The sequence below is a fragment of the Megascapheus bottae genome, chromosome 9, assembly GCF_031878675.1.
Source record: "Megascapheus bottae isolate mThoBot1 chromosome 9, mThoBot2.hap1, whole genome shotgun sequence".
In the NCBI taxonomy this organism is placed as follows: domain Eukaryota; kingdom Metazoa; phylum Chordata; class Mammalia; order Rodentia; family Geomyidae; genus Megascapheus; species Megascapheus bottae.
In genome coordinates, this window is record NC_143517.1 from 42,699,360 (window position 1) to 42,711,520 (window position 12,161).

Consider the following 12,161-nt stretch of genomic DNA (forward strand, 5'->3'; position numbering starts at 1 on the left):
GCTTAAAGATTTAAATATAGGTTTGTATGATTGCATTCTCTTATTTACTGTCACCTAAGAAACATTGATACTTCTTGTAATAAATCAGATCATTATTGTTGCTTTATTACTATTATCATGATTTTAAACTTAAAAGAAAAAAAATGTAACAATAGAGTTTAATTTCCAGGATATCTAAATAGGAACTTTAGCTAAATTATGTCTCTTATTTCACTTGATACCATTACAATACTGGGAAATTGACCCACATTTGCCTATTATAATTACCAGTATTTTATATTTAGTGACTTATTCAATTAATTTATTTCAGTTATATGATGTTTAGAAGTCTTAATAAAGCACAAAAGACTAGAAGCATTATGCATAATTCATGTAAAATTATATTTTGTCTTCCTTTGGTTGATTATAGAATAAGAGATAAGCAATGTTTATATTATTTTTGTACATAAGAGCTTTATTCCTAAACATTTAAAAAGTTTTTCCTCTTGAGCTTTGTGTTTGATTAGGATTTTATTCATAAAGAAAGCACTCACTCTTTTCTGATGTTTGGGTATTTGATTGCTTTCATGGTTATTGCTTGCGCATTTTAACATAACTCAAATACTCTTGCTTGAATGAAATGTATGGAAAAATTTCATACTAAAATTTTAAATTTAACATCTAAAATTTTAGATTTCAGTAAAAATGTAACCTAAATATTGTTGGAATTTTTGTTTTACTAGCAAAGTATCCTTTAAATACTTTAAAAAGAATGGAATTAATGGTTTCTTTTTTGTTTTGTCTTTTCTGTCTTTTGAAACTTGCTTGCGTGGATATTCACACCAGGAGGACAAAGTGGTTAGAGTCTTTTTCTTTCTGTCTAATATAATTTTTGTTGCCAATTTTACTTTATATTTAATTTATATATTCTAAATATTTTGTTATATTTGTATTGCATGACAAACAGTATGATATATTTAAGCATGCTGATTTTACCAAAAAGTACATTATTATAAGTGAAAAATTGTGTATTTGATTTTTATAAGATTTACCTTTTTTATCGACAGGATAATGTAGAGAAATGTTACAGTTACATTCATCAAATAGTGGTTGCATTACTTCTCACACATACCCCTTCTCATGTTTTTGTCCCTGTTTTCCTACCCCCAACCCCAGGCTTACCTTTTTAGAATTTGGTACTCTTCAAAATTCTTCGTTATAAGAATTCTTCATTTTTCATTATACTAATTCCTTTAATGTCGGGCTGGGAGTTTAGCCTAGCAGTAGAGTGCTTGCCTAGCACCCACTAAGATCTGGGAAAAAGCAAGAAGTGGTGCTGTGGTTCAAAAGGGAGAGCATTAGCCTTGAGAAAGCCCAAGGACAGTCAGGTCCTGAGCTCAAGCCCCAGGATTGGCCAAAAAAATTCCTTTAATCTTATAATGTTTCTTTAAATATATTTCTGTACTGAGCAGATTTTTAGAGTGATGCTTTTGATGAGTTACAGAAACATTAAATTTGGTTTTACTGACATGTATTTTATGGTTCACTTTTAATATTAATGTTTTCATTTCAGCAATGTGTTTTAGAAGTTAGTAAGTAATGTCTTATATCCTTAGGTTTTATATAAAATGTTTATCATTTAAAAAAATAACGTGGATAGGATTAGATTTCAGGATTGTTTTTTTTTTTAATGCCTGTTTTAAGAGGTCTGATTTGGATTTGGATCTGCTTTAGCGAGAGGTGACTGTCTGTAAATATAGGTTTTAAAAATCTTTGTATTTTGATGAGTCAAACTTCAGTCTTTTCAACATTTCCCATTTTTAATGACATAAAACCTAGAGTAAATCAGTTACATGAGATAATTGAAGCCATGCCTTTCATTTCTCTTTAAAGTCTTCAGGTACCCAGTTCAGTTGGTGATGATACATGTGGTAACAAACATTCAATATGGGTTTAAAATGCAATTTCTAAGTAGAAATAAGGACACTTTTTCAAGCCTATAAATGTAAATTATAAAATTGTCTAGATGGGCGTGGTGGCTCATGCCTGTAATCCTAGCTACTCAGGAGGCTGAGAATGAGGATCACAGTTCAAAGCCAGCCTGAGGAACTCAATTCTGTGAGACTCTTATCTCCAATTAACCACTAGAAAACCAGAAGTGGCCCTGTGGCTCAAGGGTAGCCTTGAGCTGAAGAGCTCATGGATATAGCGCCCAGGCCCAGAGTTCAAGCCCCATGACCAACCAAAAAAAAATTATCCAGCAAAATTTTGAAGTAGTTTTAAAGATGCAAGGTAAATTTGATGCACAAACTGCAAGAACTTAAAGTACACTGTGTGCATATGTGGAAATATCACAATGAAACCCCATCAGATTACAAATGCATATCAACTCAAAAGTAAAGTTAAAAAATGTGAGAAGCATTCAACTTCAGAATTACAGGGTAAGATAAAATTAATTTTCAATTATGTAAGAACTATACTACTTGGTATAGATTTGGAATATAAAACAAAACTCAACAGGACTCTTATAAGATATTCTTTATGTAGAGTTGTTTACTAGATAGTTATGAACATGTTTTGTATTTTCATTATCCAGTATAGTAGGTTCTAGTCTCAAGTAGCTATTGAACACTTGAAAAGCACTACACTGCAAAAACTAAGTATTGAAATTCCTCCTGCCCTGTTCTTTCTGCTAAGAAGTGTTTTTGCTATACGGGGTCTTTTATTATTCCATATGAAATTTTGGATTGCCTCTTCTATTTCTTTAAAGAATCACATTGGGATATTGATGGGTATTGTGTTGAATTTGTAGATAGCCCTTGGCAAGATTGTCATTTTCACGATACTGATTCTTCCAATCCAGGAGCATGGGAGGTTTTTCCATTTCCTCAGTTCTGCTTTTTTTTTTTTTTTTTTTTGCCAGTCCTGGGCTTGAGCTCAGGGCCTGAGCACTATCCTTGGACTTTCTCAAGGCTAGAACTCTACCACTTGAGCCTCAGCACCACTTCCAGCTTTTTCTATGTATGTGGTACCAAGGAATCGAACCCGGGTCTTCGTGCTTGCTAGGCAAGCACTTTAACCACTAGGCCAAGTTCCTGGCCCCATTCTGCTTTAATTTCCTTTTTAAGGGTTTTAAAGTTTTCATCAAAAAGGTCTTTTACATTCTTAGTTAAGGTAATTCCTAGGTACTTTATTTTCTTTGAGGCTATTGCAAAAGGAGTTGCTTTCCTGATTGTTGCCTCATTCCTCTCACTGTTGGCATAGAGGAAGGCAGTTGATTTTTGAGGGTTAATTTTATAGCCTGCTACCTTTCCAAAGTTTTGAATCAGCTCAAGTAGCTTGGGAGTGGAGTCTATAGGATTCTTTAAATACAGGATCATGTCATCTGCAAAGAGGGAAAGTTTTACTTCCTCTTTCCCTATTTGGATCCCCTTTATGCTTGCTTCTTGACTCTATTACAGAGCTATAATTATCAAAACACAAGAACAGGCCTGAAGACCAATGGAATAGAACTGAAGACCCAGATATTAAACCACAGACCTATGGCCACCTAATTTTTGACAAGGGAGCCAAAAAAATAGAATGGAAGAAAGATAGCCTCCTCAACAAGTAGTGCTGGCAGAACTGGTTAAGCACATGCAGAAAACTAAAGTTGGATCCTTCTTTGTCACCCTGCACTAGAATTAACTCCAAATGGATCAAAGACCTCGAGGTAAAAGCTGACACTCTGAAAACTTTACAAGAAGGAATAGGAGATACACTAGACCTCCTTGGCACAGGTCGAAACTTTCTTAATAAGGACCAAGAATCACAACAAATCAGAGAAAGGCTGGATAAGTGGGACTGCATTAAACTGCAGAGCTTTTGTATGGCAAAGGACATAGCTAGTAAACTAATTAGGAAGCCTACAGAGTGGGAGAATATCTTCACCAACCAAACAACAGACAAAGGCCTCATATCTAAAATATATCAACAGCTCAAAAAATTGAATCAATCCAAAACTAATCTCCCAAGTAACAACCATCCCATTAAAAGATGAGCCAAAGACTTAAAGAGAGTCTTCTCTGAAGAAGAAACAAAAATGGCCTATAGACACATGAAGAAATGCTCAACATCTCTGGTCATAAAAGAAATGCAAATCAAAACAACTCTTAAGATTCCACCTCGCTCCAGTTAGAATGGCCAGGATCAAGAAAACTAATAACAACAGATGCTGGAGGGGATGTGGCCAGGAGGGATCACTACTACACTGTTGGTGGGAGTGCAAACTCCTTCAACCACTATGGAAAGCAGTATGGCAGTTCCTCAAAAGACTAAACATAGAGCTCCCCTATGACCCAGCAATTCCACTACTTGGCATTTACCCAATCATCCAGAAACAAAGACATACTAAATCCACCAGCACAACAATGTTCATTGCAGCACTATTTACCATAGCAAAAATATGGAACCAACCTAGATGTCCCTCAGTTGATGAGTGGATCAACAAGATATGGTATTTGTACACAATGAAATTCTATGCTGCTGTCAGAAAGAATGACATTGCCCCATTTGTTAGGAAATGGAAAGACTTAGAAAAGATCATATTAAGTGAAGTAAGCCAGACTCAAAGGGACTTAGGCTCAGTAGTTTCCCTCATTTATCATAATCAGTAGAAACCTTGGGCTCTACTAGCAGAGACTTGCAATAGAGCAAAATCTTGATACAAAAGGCCATATAGTAGGACGCTAAATGAAAGGATCTCTAGGATATAGAAACATAAGCCATATAATGAATGATTGTTATTCTTAAGGTACTATGTTATCTCTCATCTCTTTTGCTGTCCCTTGGTTATCTCATATTGTTACAGTATCTCACTTTGTTACCTGGTATATCAGATATATTTGTATTTGGTTATTTGAAATTGGATAGGGAAGGGGGGAAAATAAGATGAGGGGTGGGGGTGGTGGGGAGGGAAATGGGGACCAAGGCATGTGAAAGGGTATCAATGTATGGGAATTAATGCACCATCTATCTGGCAAATATCATGTAACCCTTCTATTACAATAAAAAATGTATGAAAGAAAATTAAAAAAAGGAAAAAACCCAAAAACAAACAAACAAAAAAACTAAGTATTAAATGTAAATACCATATGTGACTAGTGAATAAAGATACTGTAGGCCTCGATTTAAAATAGTCTCTTACTATTCATCAGGAAATATGAGTAGCAGTGTTCAAAGGAGGGAACCTTATAAGTGACCAATTAGAGGTAGTCAGGATAAACAAGGAACCAAAGCCACCATGAATACAGGGACTATGGTGTGCTACACATTTGTCACTGTTTACTTTTCAGTTTTCTCTTTCTGAATGACAGTTTTTTTTCCTATTGCATTCATCTTTCTTTTTCTTATTGTATTTTGTTGTCAGACTAATGTATGGAGGAGTTCCAGTTACATTTGTCAGATAGTGGGTATATTACTTCTCGAACATTGATACCCTACACATTCCTTTTATTTTTGTCTTCATTATTGTGTATTGTGTCTGTTGGGAACAATTTATCTTTCAGTGTATGGGTCAGTCATTCACAGTGATCCACATTGTACATTCAGTGATGGAAAGATTTGTTAACCTGGATTTGGAGATAGATATTGTAACTTGTGTGACATTGGGGTTGTTTCTTTTAGGAAGAAGGCAAATGTGTTCAATGTAAAAAAATATGCATGTAAAGTAATGTTGATTAGATTTTAAGAAGAGACTGTTACAGACCCTGCTCTGTGGTGCCCCCAATAGACATTCTCATTTTCCTTTTTTCTTGCAATCCTTATTGAAGAGACTTGAAAAAGAGAAAACTGACTTGGCTCTCCCTGGCACCTGTGAACAGGTGTGAAGTACAGATCTAACACGTGAGATAGAAAGAAGGAAGGCTAAGGTCATGATACAAAAAAACCCAATGTAACTGAAAATACCTTTTCATAGAAAATGAAGTCTTGACTTAATATGCCATTTGTGAAGATGAAGGAGAAGTGAAGAATATTGAAGTAATTAATTATGACATAATTTAGTCACTGATCTAAGGCCATCTGAAATCTTTTTCTATTGTCAGAAAAATATTCCCTTCCCAAATTGTTTTTTTCATTATTAGGAATTTTTAATTTCTTAAAAAAATTAGAACTCCAATGTGTATATATATATCATACCTTTTATGTTTTAGTAAAGAATTTATTAACATTGATTTTTACAACGTATTTCAAATGACATATTTAACAAACAAGTATTCAAGAAGGGAATCTCTATACACTATCACTGGCACTTAAATTTTAGAACATAATTAAAATTAGGCTGAGAGTTTGTGTGTCATAGATACATATTAATCTATGTATTAAAACATTATGTCTATAGAGTCACAAATTTTTATGTCTATGTAGTTGTGTTTATATTCCAATACCATGTCCATAGCATTGAGTACGTGAATAATGAGGCCTTGCTCTTGTACTGTTTGGCTCTAATAGCCACATATTAAGGCTACCATGTACCTGTTGTTCCTTTGGTCTTGACCTGTCTCACTTAGCATGATTCACTCTAGATTCATCCACTTCCCTGGGAGTGCCATTATTTTATCTTTTCTGTTGGCTATGTAGAATTCCATTGTGTATATATCTATATCTATATCTATATCTATATCTATATCTGTATCACATTTTTTGTATCCATTCATTTGCAGTAGAGCATCTGGATTGTTTCCATTGCCTGGCTGTTGTGAATAGTGCAGAGATGAAATAGCTGAGCAGGTGTCCTTATCATATCTTGGGTTATGATGTTCAGGATAGATGCCCAGAAGTGGTATGGCAGGATCATAGGGAAGGTCAATTTTCAGTTCTTTAAGAAACCTCCACACTGCTTTCCAGAGTGGCTGAACTAGTTTACATTCCCACCAGCAGTGCAGTAGGGTTCCTTTTTCTCCACAACCCTGCCAGCATCTGTCATTGTCTGAGTTCAAAATCTTGGCCATTCTTGTTGGAGTAAGGTGGTATCTTAAGCTTGCTTTTATTTGCATTTCCTTTATGACCATGGATGATGAGCATTTTCTCATATGCTTTTCTGCCGTTTTAATCTCTTCTTTTGATAAGTCTCTCTTTAGTTCCCTTGCCCATTTAGTGAATGGTTTGTTGGGTTTGGCGGGGGGATTAGTTTCTTGAGTTCCTTGTATATTGGATATTAAGTATTTGTCTGATTATTATTGGTAAATATCTTTTCCTAGTTGGTTGGCTGTCTCACTACTTTAGTGGCTATGCTTTTAACTGTGCAGAAACTTTATTTGACAAAGGAGCCAAAGATATACAGAGGATAACTGACTGTTCCACTTATTAAAGAATCATTATGAGCTAAGAGCTTTTTAATTCGTAATGAACCTTTGTGTGTGTGTGTGTGTGGGGGGGGGTTATCAGAGCTTGAATTCAAGGTCTTGAACTCTTGCTCAGTTTGTTCACTTTTTAAAAAATTGTATTTTATTGTTGGGGTGATGTATAGAGGGGTTACAGTTATATTCATCAGGTAATGGGTACCTTACTTCTTGAACATTGATATCCCTTCCCATATTTTTCTCCCATTTTCCTTCCCCCACCTCCTCCTAGTCATCTTGTTTTTCCCCTTCTCTTCCCTATTTCAAATAAACAAAGAAACATATGTTCAATGTACAAGGTACCAAAGTCAGATACAGTAACAACATGAGATATACCATAAGGAGAAAAGCAAGAGAAAAGAAATAACTTCACATAGTACATTAAGAACAATAATCACAAAGATAAACCGTCCCATTTCCCATTTATAAGAAAATGGAAAGACTTTGAAAAAAATCACAATAAATGAAGTAAGCCAGACCAAAGAAACATAGACTCCATGGTTTCCCTTATTAATTAGCATACATTTAGGATTCTCCTAGTAGAGGATCACAATAGCTCAACTGCTATGTACATATGAGATGAGGCTAAGCAAAATGAACTCCAGAACACTTTTTAATGTGTCATATCAAGCTTTTTTTATGATAACTTTCATGGAACAGTGAACTGTGGAAGAAAGTCTAACAGAAGTTGAAGCTGGCTGAAACTTTATGAAAAGGTTAGAAATTCAAACTCAGCTCTCACAATTCCTGAAGCTCTATCACTTTGCTGTCTGTGTGTTTTGGAGCCACTTGTTTTACTACCATAAGCCTTACTTTATTTTTTCTAAAATGGAGGTAATAAGAGTATAGTAGAAAGAATGGTTAACTCATAGGGTTGTATTTGATTATTATTTCCTACTTTAGGACTGCGAAGATGTTCTTTCCCAAATGTCTCATCCTGTTAATGTAAATGTACCCAACTTAAATTTTCACACTAACACTTACTATAATACAAAATAATAGATTTAAATAAAATATATTTCATTTAAAAATAAATATGTATATTGCACTTCGATTATATTCATTTTTACATTTTAGTTTCTTATTCTCTACCCCTTCCACTCACCCTTTTTCTCTCATCAAATAATCTTGCATTTAGCTATTTTTTTCATGTCCCTCCCTCCGTCATTCCCTCTTCCTTCATTCCCTCCATCTCTCATTCCCTCCCTTTCTCTTCTTCTCCCCCTCTCTGTCCCTTTTTCCTTTCCTTTAAAAATATAGCTTGTATAAATGAGGAAAATGTAATATTTATCATTCGGAGTCTGCCTTATTTCTCTTAACATGATTATTTCTGGTTCCATTTTTCTGGAAAATGACATGATTTTTTAAAAATTGTTTTTCCAATTCTAGGATTTGAACTCAGGAATCTCCCACATGCTTATTTGGTGCTCTACTCTATTACCTGGGTCATTCCTCTAGCACATCATTTTGATGACTGTTTTGGAAATGGACTTCTTGGCAGACGTTTCTTGGCAGATTTTTTTTTTTTGCCAAGATTGGCTTTGAACCATAATCCTCCAGACTCAGCTTTCTGAGTAGCTAAAATTAGACGTGTGAGCCACCAGCAGCCAGTATGTATATGTACCACATTTCCTTTGTTAATCCATTGATGGGCACCTCAGCTGATTCTCTCACTTGGTTAGTGTGAATAGTGCCAATACACAGACATCTTTATTGTAGGCAAATTTCTATTCTGTCAGGTTTATATCTAATTGGTATAGCTGGACTATATGGTGCTTTTAATTTTACTGTTTTTGAGGAAAATCAATACCAATTTCATTAGTGGCTAGGCTAGTTTACTAATTTTCTAGCAGTGTAAGGGGTCCTTTCATTGATCATCCTCACTAATATTTGCTGTTTTATTATCTGGATGTTAGCTATTATGACTGATGTGATGTGGAATCTCAATATAGTTTTGATTTAAATTTTCCAGTGGTTAAATATGCTGAGCATTATTCATTTTTCTTTTTTTGTCAGTCATGGGTCTGGGACTGGGCGCTGTCCCTTAGCTCTTCAGCTCAAGGCTGGCGCTCTATTACCTTGAGCCACAGAGATACTTCCAGTTTTCTGGTGTTTAACTGATGATAAGTGTCTCATGGATTGTCATGCCTCCTAAGTAGTTATGATTACAGGTGTGAGCCACTGGCACCTGGTACATTTTTCATTTTTATTGGTCATTTGTAGTTTTTACTGAAATTTGTTTAGTTCATTTATTGATTGGGTTTTTTATTCTTTGGTGTTTACTTCTTTGATTTACTCATAATTTCCTGTTGAATGAGTAGCTGGCAGATTTTCCCCTCTTCTGTGTTTCTTCACTGTGTTTGAATACTCGATGCTGGGCAATCTTACTGGAGTGAGATAGAATCTCTATATTGTTTTGATTTGCATTTCCTATGGCCAGGAATGTTGAACATTTCCTCATATGTTAATTGCCTTTATTACTTCTTCTGAGAAGTTCTTAGCTCCTTTCCAATTTATTTGGTTGGGTTATTAATTTTTAGATTCTTGAACTGATTGTCTATTTTGGACATTAGCCCCTTGTCAGCTGTATAGCTGGTAAAGACCTCTCAGTCAGTTGGTTGTTTTTTTAGTTTAGTAACCCTGTCCTTTGTTGTGCACCCATTTTCTTTATCCATTCATCTATCGAGGGATATCTAGGCTAATTAGGTGTTTTGGCTATTATGAATATTAAATAAGCATGAGTTTAGGCATCTCTTTACCTTTCTCATTTCAGTTCCTTTGAATGTTTACTCAGGTAATGAGGTTGCTACATTACATGGTAGGTCTATTTTTAACTTTTTGAGGAACTAATTTTTTCCTTTGAAAATGGCGCTATTTTACCTTCAATGGATTCTCTTTTCTTCCTACTCTCCCAACACTTTGAGAGAAGATTTTATATTATCTAAACATCTAAAAATTGTGTCAGGCATAAAAAAGCAACTTAGCTAACATTTGTTAGACTAGTCCTTTTAAGTTTTTCTGTTTATATCAGTATCCTAACTTTGAGTCCAGCATTTGATCTTAAAACTTACAAAATAAAAGTGAATAGTCAATTATGTATGCTCCAGGCCTCATTGTGTATTTCAAAGGATTTCTTTTCCTTAGTCTGAAGGACTAGTGGTTTTCAGAAACAAATCATATTTGTTTGCTAGTGTTCACTGGGTCAGAGTCCTTTTTTTTTTTAAAAGAAATCATAGACTTAGGTATTTAAGAAGTATTGTTATGAAGCTAGAAGTGAAGCTGTGGCTCAAGCTTTGAATACAAAGGCTCAGAGACAGTGCCCAGGCCATGATTTCAAGTCCAAGGACCAGCAACCAAAAGAACCTCCAAAATAAGAACTACTGTTATGTATCTGGAGGTGTGTGTCCCTTTTGGAGAATGTTTTTTAAAATTATATTGGATGATGAAACTAGCTGGAAATATGCACAGACAAAAAAGTATGCTCTGATTGGAGCCAATAGTGGAAATTAAGGTCCAGTGTTTTGTTGTAATAAACTCTTTGGGTCCAAACTATGCCCACTAGCATGTAAAATCTGAGAAAGCCATAGCTCTGCATTAGGTAGAGACAATTAGAATGATTGACCTGGGTTTTTAGTTCATGGTAGTAATTCCTTAGGTACTTGTATCTTTAAGGAAGGACATGCTGGCTTACCTTTTTGCCTTCCTTCCTTTTTCCTTCCCTCCCTCTGTTGATCCTTCTTTTCTTCATTCCTAATTTTTTTTTTTTTGGTTTTGCTATGGAGATCTTGAACTTCCCTCAGCCTTCAGAGTGCTGAGATTACAGTTGTGTGCCACCACATCTAATTTCTGGTTTTTCTATTCTTAATGTTCTTACTCACAATAGCTGTTGTAATTGTTAATAGTAGAGTGCTTATGTTTATATTTATACACACATACTATTGATGCACCTATGTGCCAGCTGATAAATCTCAGCAGTTGAGAAAATCAGAGAGACAATTTTGAAAGTAAAATTTTTATGCTATGTAGTGAAAATATATGTCCCAAACTCTATGCAGCAGCAGTTATTTATGGAAATATAAGCATATGTTATATCAATAAAAATAATTTAGAAAGTATTAACTATTCTGAATAGGGATTTAAAAATTAGACACAGATTTTTCTCTTCAAGGAGCTCAATTACCTTCATTTTATACATAGAAAACAGAACCTCCAATAGATTCGAGAATTTGCTCAAAGTCCCACAGCTATTAGATTTGGGACTTCCCTAATGTTTATCTTTGGATTGACCTGATGAGAATTTAAAGAGCTTTTGAAAATTATCTTCTTCTCAGTCCAAACTGAACTGACTAAATCAGAATATCTTAAGGTCGTGCTGGTGAATCTTGCCTTTTATGGTTATTAAATTATAGCCAGGTTGAGTTGAGATAATACTGTTTTCTTTTTTCTATTTCTTTTTTACCAGTTCTGGGACTTGTACTCAGGGCCTGGGCACTGTCCTTGGACTTCCTCAAGGCTAGTTCTCTACCATTTGAGCCACAGTGCACTTCTGGCTTTTTTTGTGTATGTGGTACTGAGGAATCAAACCCAGGGCTTTGTGCATGCTAAGCAAGCACTCTACCACTAGACCATGCTCCCAGCCCTCCACTGTTTTCTTTAAGTAAGGATCATTCAATACTGAATTCTAAGCTTTGCCATTTTTCACAGTGTGACACTAAGAAGTCAACGTGTCATGAAACCTAAAATTCAGCAGATAGAATATGTATGAAGAATAAAATTATGTGAGGTAATCAAAGGCTTAAGCCT

General features: G+C 34.9%; 1 protein-coding gene across 38 annotated transcripts in view; it reads left to right on the forward strand.

The window, feature by feature from the left end:
* Rims2 (regulating synaptic membrane exocytosis 2) overlaps window positions 1-12,161 on the forward strand; it is a 385,455-nt gene that overhangs the window by 86,600 nt on the left and 286,694 nt on the right. For 26 of the 38 annotated variants that reach the window (XM_090339238.1, XM_090339190.1, XM_090339201.1 and 23 more), the window contains one exon: window positions 826-837. The exons of the other annotated variants lie outside the window; for them this stretch is intronic. In XM_090339238.1, coding sequence (XP_090195364.1) covers window positions 826-837 — 12 coding nt within the window. The remainder of the gene's footprint in view (window positions 1-825; window positions 838-12,161) is intronic. 38 annotated transcript variants of the gene reach the window in all.